This window comes from Tachyglossus aculeatus, chromosome 19 (genome assembly GCF_015852505.1).
Source record: "Tachyglossus aculeatus isolate mTacAcu1 chromosome 19, mTacAcu1.pri, whole genome shotgun sequence".
Classification (NCBI taxonomy): domain Eukaryota; kingdom Metazoa; phylum Chordata; class Mammalia; order Monotremata; family Tachyglossidae; genus Tachyglossus; species Tachyglossus aculeatus.
The window spans coordinates 4,907,299-4,923,314 of record NC_052084.1 but is presented as its reverse complement, the minus strand read 5'-3'; the positions used below and the strand labels follow the sequence as shown (position 1 = coordinate 4,923,314).

The 16,016-nt window shown below is 43.4% G+C and overlaps 1 protein-coding gene across 10 annotated transcripts in view; it reads left to right on the top strand.

The window, feature by feature from the left end:
• Positions 1 to 16,016, top strand: part of SMYD3 (SET and MYND domain containing 3) — a 344,076-nt gene that overhangs the window by 269,333 nt on the left and 58,727 nt on the right. For 9 of the 10 annotated variants that reach the window (XM_038761108.1, XM_038761104.1, XM_038761103.1 and 6 more), the window contains 4 exons: positions 377 to 444; positions 2,160 to 2,262; positions 3,591 to 3,701; positions 14,988 to 15,075. In XM_038761108.1, the coding sequence (XP_038617036.1) occupies positions 377 to 444; positions 2,160 to 2,262; positions 3,591 to 3,701; positions 14,988 to 15,075 (370 nt within the window). Of the gene's footprint in view, positions 1 to 376; positions 445 to 875; positions 955 to 2,159; positions 2,263 to 3,590; positions 3,702 to 14,987; positions 15,076 to 16,016 lie in introns of those variants that run through there. The other variant, XM_038761111.1, reaches the window with a different exon arrangement.

The following is a 16,016-nucleotide window of genomic DNA, read 5'->3' as shown; positions in this document are numbered from 1 at the left end:
CAGATTATTTTGATAATCTCCCAGTGTTTACTGCAGTTTTTGGCATAAAATATACCGCAATTATTATAATTATTCTAGGGGACAGTTGGGATTGCCTCCCACATTATATGGGTCGAAGAATCATGATTTAAATTGGAAGCAATTTGTGACAAGGTATATGGTCTACATTTTGAGCTTTCTGGACTCTTTTACGGGTTGGAATGTAGGGCCTCCGTAACTCCTGTTTTTGCAGGGTGCTAACGTCTCTTCCCTTTGAATATAGGTCGTGAAGTGTGTCCCAGATATGAGCATCAGTATTGAGCTTGATTTTCAACCCAGTTACGGAAAATGCTCCAAATGGCTGTGATAATCTTGGTTTTCTTTCTTGTTTTTACAGGTGATATGTAACGGTTTCACCATCAGCAATGGAGAGATGCAGGAAGTTGGTGTTGGCCTGTATCCTAGGTACTGTGGACACTATTTCATTCACTGGCAGCAACTATTAGATATTTTCTCCCTTTCTCTGAGGGAGCTAGAAAATAAATGGGAGGTAGAAGAGCCAAATGAGAACAACAGCAATTAATTACAAGAAAATGGAAAATGTTGTCCTAAAATATTTGTACAAGTTCTCATTACTGACTGTTACTGACCCCATGCCTGGATTTGGGTTTTTAGAAAGGTGTCCGTTTCATGATCAGAGTGAGAACTGTAGGTCAGAGCGAGGCTGACTACTGAAGGGCTTCAAAATCAGCTGTCCCCTGGGGTTGGGGGAGTTATAGATTAACCCCTCAAGAAGCCTGCAGTTCCTAAATGGGTACCCCTTTCTGCTCCAGTTACTTTGTGGCTGCCAGGGGCATCTCATGGGGGGACTTCCAGCATCTGGAATGACCTCGCTTTGTCTCATAGGTGGCACTAGTGTAGTGTTTTCCACTTCAGCATTGATACCTCCAATGGAAATTCCCAGCACACCAACAGGTACCTGAACTCTGCAGAACACTGTTCCAAAGACAGGGAAGTAGACAGTTCAGGAACAAAGTCTAGGCTGTTATTTTGGAGTTCAAAAGAATGGTGCCAGTGTAGAAACAGACTGCAGGTCTAACACATGGCCATTGGAGCAGTTTTGCTGCCCAGCCTTTTATGAGGCCAGGAGACATAATAATAATGATGTGGTATTTATTAAGGCTTTACTATGTGCCAGGCGCTATACTGAGTGCAGATAATCGGGTCAGACACAGTCCCTGTCCCACTTAGGGCTCACAGTTTTAATCCTCATTTTACAAATGAGGTAACTAAGACACAGAGAAGTGAATTGACTTGTCCAAGGTCAAAAGGCAGTTAAGTGGCAGAGCTGGGACTACAACTCCAGCTCTTTGACTCCCCAAATCACTCAATCAGTGGTATTCATTGAACACTGACTTTGTTCACAGCAATGTACTAAGGGCATGGGAGAGTACAGTGCAGTTACAATACAACTGAGCTTGAGCTGAAACCCGGGACGTAGCTCAAGCACCACAGCCAGTGACTGTTTCCCCAGCGCAGTCTTTGTGTCTGGTGCATTGTGCAATAGCAGGGTAGAATCTAAAGCAACGAGATCTTCAAACACAATCAAAATAAATGCATGGAAGCAATCGTCTTCCCACTCCAGATTTATTGGGCCAGGTATGTGTGGAGAGTGGATGGCAATGTGGCACCCCCAACAGCTATTTTGTAGTGAGCTGAAACTGGGAGAGTGGAAGAGAAAAGAGCAGAATAATTATTTTAAAGAAACAGTACCTCAAACAATAGACAACAAGCCAGTCTGTGGAAATCAGGGATGGGGTAGTTCTTGATTGTTATGAGAAGAATATGCCCACATTTTTATTTTTTTAAAACTTCAAATTGAGTGGGTTTTTTTTTCCAGTGGAACATTTCACTGTATTTGCAATGAATCTGTTGCATGCATTGTTTAAAGATGTTAGTCTCACAATCCATAGAAGTTCATCAATCAATCAATAGCATTTATTGAGCACTTTTTGTGTGCAGAGCATTGAACTAAGCTCTCGTGATAGAGAAGTCAGCACCCCCCTTTCCTCTCCCATTTGAGGTCTTAATTGCTCAGCATGGGCACAGTAATCCATGAGAGAGATATTCAGTTTAAAGTCTCTTGGCTCACACGACCTTATTTTCCCTTTCTCTGTCAGTATGTCTCTGCTCAACCATAGCTGTGACCCCAACTGTGTGATTGTCTTTGAAGGAACCTCCCTCTTCCTCCGGGCAGTTCGGGAAATCCAGACAGGTGAAGAGGTAACATAACTTCTCTCTCTCTCTCTCTCTTTTTTTTTAATAAGTAGTATTTATTAAGTGCTTTCTCTGTGCCAGGCACTGTTCAAAGCACTGTAATAGATACAAGATAATTAGGTTGGATACGGTCCCTGTTCCACATAGGGCTCGCAGCGTAAGTTGGAGGGAGGAGGATTTAATCCCCATTTTACAAAGGAGGTACCTGAGGCACAGAGAAGTGAAGTGACTTGCCCTAAGTTACACAGCAGACAAGTAGTGGAGCAAGGATTTGGAACCCAGGTCTTCTGACTCCCAGGCTTGTGCTCTTCCTAACTAGATTGAATAGACCATAGTATTTACCCAACTTCCCACCAACTCTTCTGTATCAGAGACATCTACAAGTGGTGCCCTGCCCTGAGGGAGCTATGTGTTTCTGGGCCAAGAATATCTGATCAGGTGACTGTTCTCCACTTCTTCTTTTTGTCATTCCTTTGCATAGGCTGAGGCTCCTCCCCCATTTGTACCTCCCCCAATCCACCTATATGGACCTTCTCAGTTGGTCTCCCATTTCCTCCAGGAATCATCCCCCGCCACCCCCGCTTTTTTTGTGGGGCCGGGGAGAGAATTTGCATTTCTTTTCATCAGTGGAAACACCTGCGAAATGCCCAACTGGAATGAACCCTTCATTTATTCCTCCCAGCAATCACCCTCTATCAATCAAAGGTAGTTATTGAGTGCCACAGAAGAACTTTCATAAGAGATTGTTGGCAAGATAGATGAGCTCGAGATACAGTCAGTAGAGGAGCAAAGTGTGCGTGTTGGCTTGTAGTAGGAAATCAGCAGGATAAAGTGGGAGGGGACAAGGTGGTTGAGTGGTTTAAGGCCAATGGTAAGGAGTCTCTTTACCTACAGATATTAACATTTTGAAAGTGTAAACACTTATGACTGAGAGAAGTTTGTTCAGTTAAAACAGAGTTCAGCAATTGGCCAGTAATTGGCTATATTGGGTGGGAGTTTTCTTTTTCCTCTTCAAGGTTGGCACCACCTTCTTATTTTCCCACTTATCAGTGTCTGATCTCATGGTACCCTGAGGCTCTCTTTTGCCCCCTTTTTGTGTTTAAAATTCTCATTGACCCATTTCAGATTTACAGATTTTTTCGAAACAAGCAAGCTGCTTATAGCTGGCATCGCAGACATGCTGACAAGAGTTTGCTTTTTTTCGCCAACCCCTGGATGAAGTGTAAAGCCCATGTTTGCTGATCCTATGGCAAGATCCCTGTGGAATCGATTTTTAAAACCTATGTCCAAACACAGCAGACCACTTCCCTCCATTCTCTTTTGCTCGTTTCTAGCTCACCATCTGCTACCTTGATGTGCTGCTGCCCAGCCAAGAGCGCCAGAAGCAGCTGAAGGAGCAGTATTGCTTTGCTTGCGACTGCATCCGTTGCAAGACCCAAGACAAGGTATGTTGGGTGGAGTCAGGACCAAACTCCTCTAGCCATCTGGAAGTAAGGGGTGGATTCCTCCGCTAGTGAAAGACAGTGGTGAATGAAAGAAAAACTCAGCTCCATGGAAAGTTTCCCTTCCTTGCTGATCAGCATTCCACCACAAATAAGAAACAGCTTCTGGTTACAGCACATTGTGGAACAGTTCTGTTTTATTTGGATCATGTATTTCAACCAGGTCTACCAGGTGAAACGAAGGGCCTTAAACAGTCCAAACAGTGATTATGGTATTTATTAAATGCTTACTATCCAATCAACCAGTAGTATCTATTGGGCACTTACCATGTGCAGAGCACCGTGTTAAGCGTTTATTGGCTAAGCCCTGGGATATATTCCAGATAATTCAATCCGACACAGTCTGTGTTCCACAGGGAGCTCACAGTCTAAAGTGGAGGGCAAGTGGGTACCTTATCCCCAGTTTTCAGGTGAGGAAATTGAGGTACAGAGAAGTTGAGTGAGGTGACTAAGTGACTTTGCAGGGCAGTGGCAGAGCTCGAATTAAAACCTGGGATTTCCAGTCCTGGACTTTCACCACTAGACCACACTGCCTCAAAGTGCAGTGAAAAGAAAGTCTCTACAATCTCAGAGCTGCAGGGTGTCTGTAGGGTCGTTTTCCATGCCAAGTCAGAGTGCTGCTCCCTGCTTGCCGCCTCTCTGCTGTTCTTCTGGGACTTTTGTCCTCATAAGTGCTCTTCTGGGAGCCAAGTCTTGCATCTTGTGGGCTGGCCTCCAGAAAAGGGTATCACCCTACCTGACACACAACCAAAATCTAGCTGGAGGATGAAAGGGAAACTGAGGCCCCTTTCTTGACATTCTTAAAGTCACTTTCCTGGTACATCCTCTCCTTAGAGGGAGAGCTGATTTGTCTTGCTGCATAGCCCACGTGTTATATGCAAAGTATTGAACCACCCTGTTACTCATTCCTTGAGTCATCCCCGAAAAGTAGGGGCATTTTTCTACCATTCTATGTAATACAAAGCTTAAAGGTGATTGGCGAATTCATTGGGAGGGTTGGGGAAGTTGGAGGATTAGTTCGGAGTCAGGTCTTTTTCACAGGCATCCCTGGTGCTTCTGTCAGAACAGTGAGTATTGACTGAGTTTATAGTGGAGACTCTATTTTGCATAGGGCAGAGTTTCCTTATTAACACAGAAACATGGTGCCTGTCATTAACATACCATTTATTTTGGAGCAAAAATGCAAATTCAGGATTATGATTGAAAATCTGGTTGTGAGACAAATCCTTAAATGGGTTTCTCTCATAATAGCCTCCAAGGTGGGGATGCCAAGTTGCTGAATTTGACATTTAGGTCCAGAGCTTAGAGCATGTGGGTGTTTTGAAACCCATCAGTGCTTTAAGCAATGTGATCCTTGGGTGGTGCTTTGTTGTATTAATGAGTAAGAAAATGTTTCTTCCATTAAACTGGAGTTGGTTCTAAGTACATACATAAGAGGTCACTGGGGTTATGAAGTCCTACATAGAGCAAAGGATCGTTCCACTATGGCCTTTGGGGCCGACGAGGAGCTCTGACCAATGGATTGTCCTCACTGCCAAGGCTTCCCAGGTGCTAGCCTTGCTTGCCGCAGACCAGCAATATGAATCAGTAAATCAGTGGTATTTATTGAGTGCTTACTGTGTGGAGAGCACTATACTGAGCACTTAGAAGAAAACAATACAGTACTGTAGGTAGACACAATCCCTGCTCACCCCACTTTGTGAATAACAAACAATACTTAGTTTCGGCTATGTCTGTCGGCATGAGTCCAAAAGAGGCAGAGAAGAAGTTAGACCCTCAGTCACAAGACCTTTGGGTTCTCCTGGTAATGATGTTTTCAGTCCACTTACTCGCAGTCAAGTTGCCAGCAGTATCTCTTCCCTTCATGCTCAGGTCTCCCTTGATATGGAAACAGACACACGAAAAAGCTTCCCCAGTTTATTGTAATTAAAGTAGTATTGATATTGCCACCAGCAATTTTGAATAGAGGCCAGGGGAACAGTGTGGAGGCTGTATTTTATAACTGTGGAAAACCGCTGCATTGAGAGGCAGATACTTGGGATTGGTGGCTCAAATTAGTTTTTACTAGTAGGGCAGCATATGAAGCGAGGAAGAATTCCTACTGATGTATTTTTTTCCTTTTTGGTTCAAGAGATGTTCATGTATCAGTGATGTTTATTGAACACTTCCTTTGTTCAGAGCTTGGGAAAATATAGAGTTGGTAGACATTCCTGCCTTCAGGGATCTTACAATCTAGTTGGGGGGTTATGATCTAGCAAGCAGTTTTACAATCTATTGAACACTATATGCACATCAACTATTTGAGGATCTGGGTTGGATTTGGTGCTTGTCATTTCTCAGGTCAGTTTACCATTGATTGCTGTGAAAGATGTTGACTGCTTGGCCAGTTTCCTTTTCAACTTGATTTCATGTTACATTTAAGAAGATAAAGTTCCAAATATAGCCCCCATTTCCAAGCAGGTTTGTGTTTGTGTGTGTTCTCTCCCCCTCTGTCCCCCTCTCTCTCCCTCTCTCTCCCTCCCAATTACTGAGCTTTCTTGTCCCATGCTCTCCTAGTCACATGGCATTCATGCTTTTGTTAATACCTTTTTTATTATTATCATTACATTTATTACACTGGCCACCCTAGTTATGTATATGGGCTAGTAGGTACTAAGTGAATTGTTAAGCTGCAGCCCCCTTGTTTCAAGGAGTAAGAGAATAAAACAGGAACTGTGACTTGCCCCCTGGGTAGTAATGCCTCTGGTTGGTTCACATTTGAAGATAAAATTACAAATGTAGCCCCCATTTCCAAGCAGGTGCATTCTTTCTCTCTCCCTCCCTTTCCCTCTCTTCCTCTCCCCTCTCTCTCCCTCTCCCCTCCTCTCTCCCTCTCCCCCTCTTTCTTTCTCTCCTCACTCCCACCCCTGCCCCTCCACCCAGGGCTTGTGGATTTCAAAGGCCTATTATTTCTCTAACTCATCCCTCCTACCACCTTCCCTTGACATTTAGAACCTTGACCATAAGGTGAGCAGGGGAAGAGGGGGACGATCATTTAGAAATCAGTCTATTTCATTCTAGGTTTAGTAATTCTAACAAAAGACTTTTGCAGAGGTTGTGGGACATAATGGCTGAAATGGGAGCTTAGAGCGACTGGGTGAAATAAAGCAGGTGGGAAATCCAGCAGCAAGCAGTGAGAGTTTGCCTAGTGCAAGTCAGCAGGAGCAAAGGGAGCAGGAGCCATTTCAGTGTAGAAGGAAAACAAAAAAATTCTGCACATCGTGGGAGATCATTAATATTGCTTTACTGCCATTATAGCTGGCCAGCTGCCTTTTGAATGGCATCTTTATAGTTCTATAGTGGCTGCAATGCCTCCTTTTCACATAATGAATGAAGGGTTACCGGGTCATGTTGACATTTCCAGGGATGTGGCACATGGCATGTTTCACATACTCATCTGCTTTCAGGGTGTTTCAGCTAAAGAGAAGAGCATTTACCAATTGGACTGAGTATTAATTGCTGAGGAAAGAACATAATGGTTCCATGAATAAAACGTGCTTCTTGGTAATTAGAATACTGTGTCGCATCAATTACAGGCTCCTTCATCTTTCACGCTTTTCTTCTGTTTCAACCAGGGCCGCCTCTCTAGACAAATTATTTTCAGTTCTTCAGAGCCCCAGGAAAAGACTAGAGAAATACCAAGTTTCCTCTTTATCCCGTTCTGAACTGTAAGAAAGAGCCTAGGTATTATTAAAGCATTGATGAAGCAATCCTGCCCACAACATTCAGGTTTCAAAGTAAAATCTAAAGTCCCATGTTGACTGCATTAATGAGGCCCAAATGTTGTTTGGGTTATCAGGAACTCCTATTCCTCTGACAGGTAGCGCTTAGTACAGTGCTCTGCACACAGTAAGCGCTCAATAAATGTGATTGAATGAGTGAATGAATTGACATGTCTTGTTGTTTCTTCTAAGGGGAGATAGCTCCCCGGGGAAGATTTGGGGAAGGGGGCAGTCACAGGTCAGGTCTTACAAGCCCACCTGTCTCTTCTCTTCCAGGCCAGTTCCCTCTGGCCACTTCACCCACCACTCCTGCTGTGGCTGCTGCTTCCCCCAACCCCCACCACCCCATTACCATGAACAAATCAGCATTATAATGTCATATTTCAACACTGAAACCCACCTAAGAGGCAAGTGCCACCTAGCTAGAACTCCTAGACTGGCAGAGGGACCACCTCCCACCAACCTCCCAACATACCTTCTCCCCCACCACCCCTTCTATCAATAATAATATTTGTTAAATACTTACTGTGTTCCAAGCAGTTTACTATACACTGGGGTAGGTACAAGATAATCAGGTCAGATGCAGCCCTTACCCTACATGGGTTTCACAATCTAAGAAGGAAGAACAGGTATTGAATCCCCATTTTACAGATAAGGAGACTGAAGGTACAGAGGAGTTGAGTGACTTGCCCAAGGTAAGTGGTGGAGCCGGGTTTAGAGCCCAGGTCCTCTTACTCCCAGGCTTGTGCTTTTTCCTTAGGCCATGCTGTTTCCCAGTAGACTTGCCCCAGCTTTCTCAGTTTTGTAGAAGCTGCCCTCCTCCCTCACTGCTCCTCCCCTGAGGCGTGGGGTTTGGGCCTCATGATGGGGTGCATTGTCCCTGAGAGAGTTGGGGACATTGTGAGATTAGAGAGCTTCCATGCAGCCTGGCCTAGTAGTAGGTGATCCTATCCCTAGGCTACCTTCACACTCCTTCTTGGCTGTTCCATGACCATTAGGTCTTCCCAAATTTCCTCTCAATCCCATCAGGTGAACCCAGTAGGCGAACCCAGTAGGCACTGCATGACCTTTTGGGGCAGGAAGGAGTTAGTGTGCCTCCAGCCTTAGTGCAGGGAGAGGTTTACACAATGGGGAGGACCCGACTCAACTGAAAAGGAAGGAATTATTTATATCCCAAAATTTTTTTTCGGTGTTCAACAGTTTCTTCCAAGTATCATTTGTAAAGGAAGAGCAGGCACAGGATGTTTGCCCCCAAAATATAAGCTAGAAGAAAGCAGGTTTTACTTGGAAGTTCCAGGGTTTGAACAAGACACTACTGTCAAATTACTCTTAATCTGCTCTATTGTCTTATGCGGACAGCCTCCTCTATAGAGTGTCTGAGGTTTTGCTAGGATATCTAATACTCTGAAACTTAACAGTTTGAAGAAAACAATTTCTCCACATCCTATTGTTTTAGCATTTAATTACCAAGTGTACTTGGAGAGGAAAACTGGCTTTACTATTAATCCTTGAGATGACAGAGTTTAAGGCGTTGACAAAGGTAATTGTGCTGTGTGGTTAGTCGCTAATGAATGGAATTGGTAGGTCTCTCTTGCATTTGAGTTTTGCAGAAGATTTATTTAGTCCTCCTTTGTATTCATTTTTTACAAACTATAAAGATTGCACAGACAAGTTTAAATATAAAATCACTGTTCTTGTCAGTCGGGATGTAATTCTGGCAAATTTGTCTGGGTTTCTTCCTATAATGATTAGAACTCTGAAAGAAGTATAAGAAAGCACAGTTAGCGCACTCCAGGAAATACATTCTGTGGACAGAAGTTAGCCTCCTCAAGCCCCTGTAACTTCTTGCTGCCTTAATTTTCTTCTCAATCATTTGGGCCCAGTAAAATGGCTGCTCTCTGCACCTGTCCTTTCAATTAAGTATGTTCCGCTCTGGGATGTATCATTTGGATATTTATTAATTTCAACATTTTATGTCGACAGAAGATAGATCCTTGTTAACCACTGCAATACTGTGTTTCACAAAATACCTACATGTCTTATAAAAGTAATTAACTTATTCTGTGGCAGTACAGATGTGTGACTGAATAAGGCTCAGGACCCAGGGGTACACTATTAAGTTTAATTTTTTAATCATTAAACTGTAAACCAAGAGAGACACATGTAATTCTCCCAATGCTTTTCTTTTTTTCTCCTCTCATTTTTTGTTTTTTTTTCCCCCCTCAATGGTTGAAACGCACTTAGGATCATAATGAAACAATGACCCTCAAATGTAATGTTGCCCTTCTTCCAAGACATCGAGTGCTTTTCTTTTGATACTCTTGTTCGAAAGGAAGGTTTGACTGTGATGACACACTGGAGTTACATTGGATTTGAAAGGGTTTTTTTTCAGTTTCTGGTATGGTTGTTATGAATCCTTGCAGTGGGGCTGAGGACATCCCACAGCTCTTTGAGGCTTCAGATGAGTAGAGGTGGCAAGGGGCAGGTTCTCTAGGGAGCCTAGACTAGGAGTTATTGCTTTTTTGAGCAGTGTAGAATTTCAACCAGTTGGCTTTGGTCCTAGTCCAGAGTGCTTCTGGGAAACAGTAAAAGACCATGTGCATGATTGTCTAGATCCACGTCACACAGAGCTGTCCATATTGCAAAATGACTGCCCACATGAATAGGCGAAGCTTGGCCATTCCTCTGGATCCTGGGACAGTGACCCAGGCCACAGAGCAATAGGGAGCATCTCTCCCACCCCTCTTCTGCTACTGTTGATCAGCTCCTTGCTGAGTTCCAGGCAAAGAGAATCTTGAGGAGCTCAGAAAGAAGTAGGAGGAGCAGATTGAAAATAGAAACTTCCCATCTAATACTACAACTGGCTGCTACTCCTCCAGGTTCAGGAGGGACTGGCAAGAGCACTTAAGCTTGTTGTGGGCAGGGAATGTATCTGCCAACTCTGTTATATTGTACTCTCCCAGGCTCTTAGTACAGAGCTCTGAAGGCAGTAAGTGGTCAATGAATGCCATTGACTGAGCAGGTAAGGAAACAAAGCAGCCTCTGTGGCTACTGGAAGCAGGACCTGGAAGTCTTTCCTCCAGCTTTGAGCTGTGATGATACTTAAGGTGGTTTGGGTTGTGTTTTTCTTCAGTCAACTCCTACCCTGTTTGCTGCAATGTTTGGGGTGTGGGGGTGTGGGGTGTGTGTGTGTGTGTGTGTGTGTGTGTGTGTGTGTGTGTGTAAGAGGGAGACTGAAACTTGATTTAGTGGCTGAGATTGAAAAGCTAGAGTGGGTACACACAAGGGGATACCCCATCCTCCCCTCCCTGCTACCAACCACCCAGGGTGAGATTGGGCACTTGTGTGAATAGTATGGCAAATTTGCCATTGCTTTCTTCCCTTCTCCTTTCCACAGGTCTTTTCCTTCATACAAAAATGCTGCTGCTCTGACAGAAAGGTGCTTTTACTAAAAGTCAGAAGATTCATTGAAAAGGCTTCTGCAGCAGGAAAGCTGAATTATATTAGGGTTTGAGACACACAAATCCTGTGTCTACTTGAGAGTAATGCTGCCATCCTCGCTTATCTGGAGCTGAACTCTAGAGTAACTTGCTAAGCTCAGCTGAAGAAAGTTCCATTTTTGTCCCTGTCTATTAATGCATCCCTAGGTCTCTCCCTCCCTTCTTGCTAAGGCGAGCCACAAGGTTTTCCTGTTCCATTCTGGATCAAGCCAATCCACATAGGAAAATGTCTCTGGAAATCATTCTCTGCTCCAATTCATCTTGTTTCCAGTACTGCAAAGCTTTGCAAGTATTATTCACATCCAGTTGTAGTGAGAGGAAAAAGTAAAAAGGCAAATTGATTTTATTTTTCCTCTTTCTTTGTGATCATCAAAAATGTATGGAGCAGCCCTGGGAACAAAGCCCTGCCTTCCATCTGCTTAGAGGCAGTGTCTCTGCCTGCAGTTTTGTTCTGCTTGCCCTCCTGAGAAATAATATTGAAATTTAAATTGATGATGACTTATCTGTCAGCTTTCAACTCCAAGTTTCAGAGTTCTCAGGACAGATAACTGGATTAAAGGCTACATAATTTAAAGGAAAGGTGCTGGCCATATGATATCTGACCTATGTGGCTCAGGACTCAGAATGGACAGAAGAACAAAAAGGGGGATTTGGAGCTGGGATTTCTCAAATCCTCTATTACTTGAGTCATAGGAGTATCCAAGATGGGAAAGAAAATGGACAGTTTATAGAAAGAGAATTAAAATAGACAGTCAGCCCAAGATTTTAGGGGTTGGTGGTGGTTCTGGAGGGGCCTTTATTGAGGAACCCACTCTCTCACCAGGCCCCTTTCATGCCTCTGCCTCTTTTCCCCAGAAGTGCCCCAGCCCCCTACCCACACACACCTGCTGGGGTAGTAGTAGCCATCACCTTAGATGGCTTTAGCAGGCCCACAAATGATATGAACAAATTTGTGATCTGGAAACAGAGCCAAACTTCCTCTTTCAGAATGCCATCATCCCTCTCCTTCAGGTTGGCTAATGATAATAATATTCATTAAGCACTGAACTAAGGGCTGGGCTAGATAAAAGATGATCAGGCCCAACACAGTCCCTGCCCCATTTGGCACTAGCAGTCTAAATAGGAGAGAGTGAGATTGAATCCCGATTTTGCAGATGAGGAAACTGAGCCACAGAGAAGTTAACTTGCCCAAGGTCACCCAACAGGCAAGTGGCAGAGCCAGGATTAGAACCCAGGTGCTCTAACTCCCAGGTCCCTGCTCTTTTAACTAGGCCACACTGCTTTTACAAATTGATTTAAAGCAAATGCACTTGTACCATCTCTCTCTGCATCTTTTCTCCCTTCAGGGAAGGGTATCACTGGTTTAGGCTGGGTGTTGAAAAAATGGGAAGAGTCTTTCTCTAGTGTGCTGTGCAGGCCTCCGTAAGGACTGGCATCCTCAGCAAATGGCCCTTGTGAGCCAGGGGCTTGATCGAAGGCTGTTTGTTTTACTTGGATTTGCGGCAGTGCAGTGGGAAACTCTGCCTCTCCAGTAAAGGAAATCTTTTCTTCATTGTGGCCTTGTACAGGAAATAGACAATCAGAATTTCTGTTCTGATACCACCAGTTTAAAGTCATCCTGCCTTCGCTCTTTCCCTGTCCCCAGAAAGGTCCTTTCACTGGTGAAAATTTAAAATTGCATTTTCAACTTCTAATTTTAGCCATTATTTTTCCTTCAGAGCAACTTTTAACCTCAGGTTGGTTGGTTGTGGCCTTCTGATGTTTTTGCCAAAGGAAGTGGAAACTGGTTTCCATAGTGATGTTGCCTGCTAATCATTAAGGATTTAAACTGTGCTCTGCTTAATCTATTAGTCCCAGAATATTTGCAGTGGGTCTAAGTACCTATATGCCATGCAGTAAATTGAGGGTTTTTGGGTTCTTTAATGGTATTTAATAACAATAATAATAATTATGGTATTTGTCAAGCACTTACTGTGTTCTAGGCACTCTACTAAGCACTGGGGTAGATATAAGGTACTCAGGTTGGACACGATCCCTGTCCCACGTGGGATTTACAGTCTTAATCCCCATTTTACAGTGAGGGAATCGAGGCCCAGGGAAGTGACTTGTCCAAGGTCTCCCACAGCAGACAAGACGCTGAGTTAAGATTAGAACCTAGGTCCTTTTGACTCCCAGTCCTGGGCTCTATCTACTGGGCCACACTGCTCCTCAGGTTGGCCTTCCTTCTCTTCTACATCTTGTACCTCAGCCTATCCCAGAAGCATTCTTTAGGCCAGAGGCAGGACATGGGCTAGAGGTCAGTGGTGAATTGGAGATATGGTGTTGAACACTCTCACTTTACAGCAATGGCCACTATATTGACAGCTCAAGGGCTACTGCAGCCTGCCAGGGCGTGCTCTTCGGGAGCTCGTAGCAGAGCCCGACTTTCCATTCCCAGCCAGTGCTCTGCATCTGACCTGACTCAGCCTGACCCTCCACTTTGAATTTCACAGCCCCATTTTCAGGTGATTATTGTTTCCTTGGGAAAGATGGCTGCTCCTTTCTTAATTCTTGCATTCATAACTTATTTTGGAGAGGATCCCATTTTGGACAAACACTCATTTGACCATTTTTGAAAACATGAGCATGAAATTTGTTTTCATGACTTGGGGCCCATTTAACTTGTCAAATGGCTTCTTCTTGAGCTTGGGATTTGTTAAAAACCTGTTACTTGATAACCACTACACATGATATTTGGAAAATAAAGTATATTTTAAGTAAGGGCATAAGAAAATCTGATTGTTTACAGTGTTTACTTTGGTTGCCTTATGGCTTTGATATCTAATGTGATAACCAGTTTTTTGGACATTTTTTTTCTTGAATCTTCAGAAGAACTTTTAAATGTTGTTACTAAAATGCCTGTTAAGAAAATAGCAACTTGAAAGGGCTTAGGCTGAAGCCATCCATGTGACTAATAGAATAATTTCAGTATTAACCTCTCAGTCCCCTACCTGATGTCATTCACTGGTGGTAAATTTAACAATTGAATTTACAAGTGAGCTTGTTATAGGGGAGATTGATTTTTGCAAGCCTTGGGCCTGATTCACATCCTACTCAGGCCATGCATTGTTTGGTGACTTATAGACAAGTGAGTTGGACTTAGCTTTTGCTTGCTGAAAGCAAAGTGCCCAGCTCTGTTTTTGAGTTCTAATTCAACAGGTTATGAGATTTGAATATGACCAAAGATGGTCTGATTTAATAAGCTCTTGGGCAAGGGAGCAATAATAATTTTCTTTGGTGGAAATAATGGGAGTAGAAACTGAAGAATTAAATATGAAAGTACAAAAGGAGTCTCAATTCAATCAATCAGTCGTATTTTATTTATTTTATTTAGTGCTTACTTTGTGCAGAGCCCTGTACTAAGCATCTGGGAAAGTGCAGTACAGTTGGTAGACATGATCTCTGCCTTCAAAGAGTTTAGCATCTAGTGAAAGGAGTTTACAATCTAGAAAATCTCCTGTGTTCCTTGAGTTAGAATGAAATAAGAGTCAAACAGTGGTATTTATTGAGTGATTACTGAGGAAGAGCACTGTACTAAGTGCTTGGGAGAATGCAGTACATTTCTCAGTGTGTTGTAGATGTTGTTAGAGAAAACTGGGATTTAATTCTTAGTTCTTAGTCCTGCCTAATCTCCAAATCCAGTGAAGGGCAACAGCCCATATGGATCTTTCAGTTGCTGCAAAGAAAAGGTCTTATTTTGGAAAATGCTATTTGGGATACACAATTAACATCAACTGAGTCTGGGCAGTTCAGGATTACCTGTTGTCTTCAGGTGCAAAAGGTATGGACATTGACTTTTTGGCCATGCTTCCATGACAAAAATCTCAATAGCATAATTTTGAGCACAGAGCTTAGATGAGCTATGATTTCTAGCTCTTCTACCTGAAAAATGTCTTTGATTATATTTCCTTTTAATGTGCCCCGGGCAGGATGTGGACATGTTAGCTGGTGAGGAGCCATCTTGGAAAGAAGTTAAAGATGCTGTGGATACAGTTGAAGAGCTCCAGTCGCAAAAGAGTATCCTTTCATCGCCAAGTCCTGGAGGGCTTTTTGTCCATTAATGGTTCAATGTCATTCCTACATCTACAGAACTGACAAGTCCTCGGGGTTGCAGTTAAAGTGGCCATCTGTCTGGTTTTATACTGGGCAGTCAGGTTTTCAGCTGGTCTATCCTTAGCTGGTACAGATAGGGCACCAAATACCTTTATGTCCAGTATTTTTCTTTTTTAAGGGTATGAAGTAACTTGCAATATGCCAATCAATGTATTAAGCTCTGGGATAGATACAAGCTCATCAGGTAGGACACAGTCCATGGGATTCACAGTTTTAATCCCCATTTTACAGATGAGGTACCTAAGGCTCAGAAAAGTGAAGTGACTTGCCCAAGGTTACACATCAGACAAGTGATGGAGCCGAGATTAGAAGCCAGGTCCTTTTGACTCCCAGGCCTGCGCTCTATCCATTAGGCCATGCTGCTTCTCACTAGGCCCCTCTGCTTCTCGTATATATATATTTTAAGCCCTCAAACCCTTTCCCCACCACAGCATCCTCTGTTTATAAAATGCACCCGTGTTCTGAGGTGCCTGAGAAGGGAAACAGAAAGAATGGTGTGACCTTGGGCAAGTCACTTCACTTCTCTGTGCCTCAGTTACCTCATCTGTAAAATGGGGATTAAGACTGTGAGCCCCAGGTGGGACAGAGACCGTGTCCCTCTTGATTTGCTTGTATCTACCCCAATGCTTACTATAGTGTCTAGCAAACAGTAAGTGCTTAACAAATGTAATAATTGTAATAATAACTTTGAGCAGATGGGAGGGTTAATGATGCCCCTCGAGAAGCTCTTCAGGCTCAGGCTTATTTGGGTGGACTTTTGAATCACGTCTGCACATTATGCAATGTGCCCAGCTTGATATGTTCGATATCATCTGTCATCAAGTATTATCAAAGTGCCATTGCTG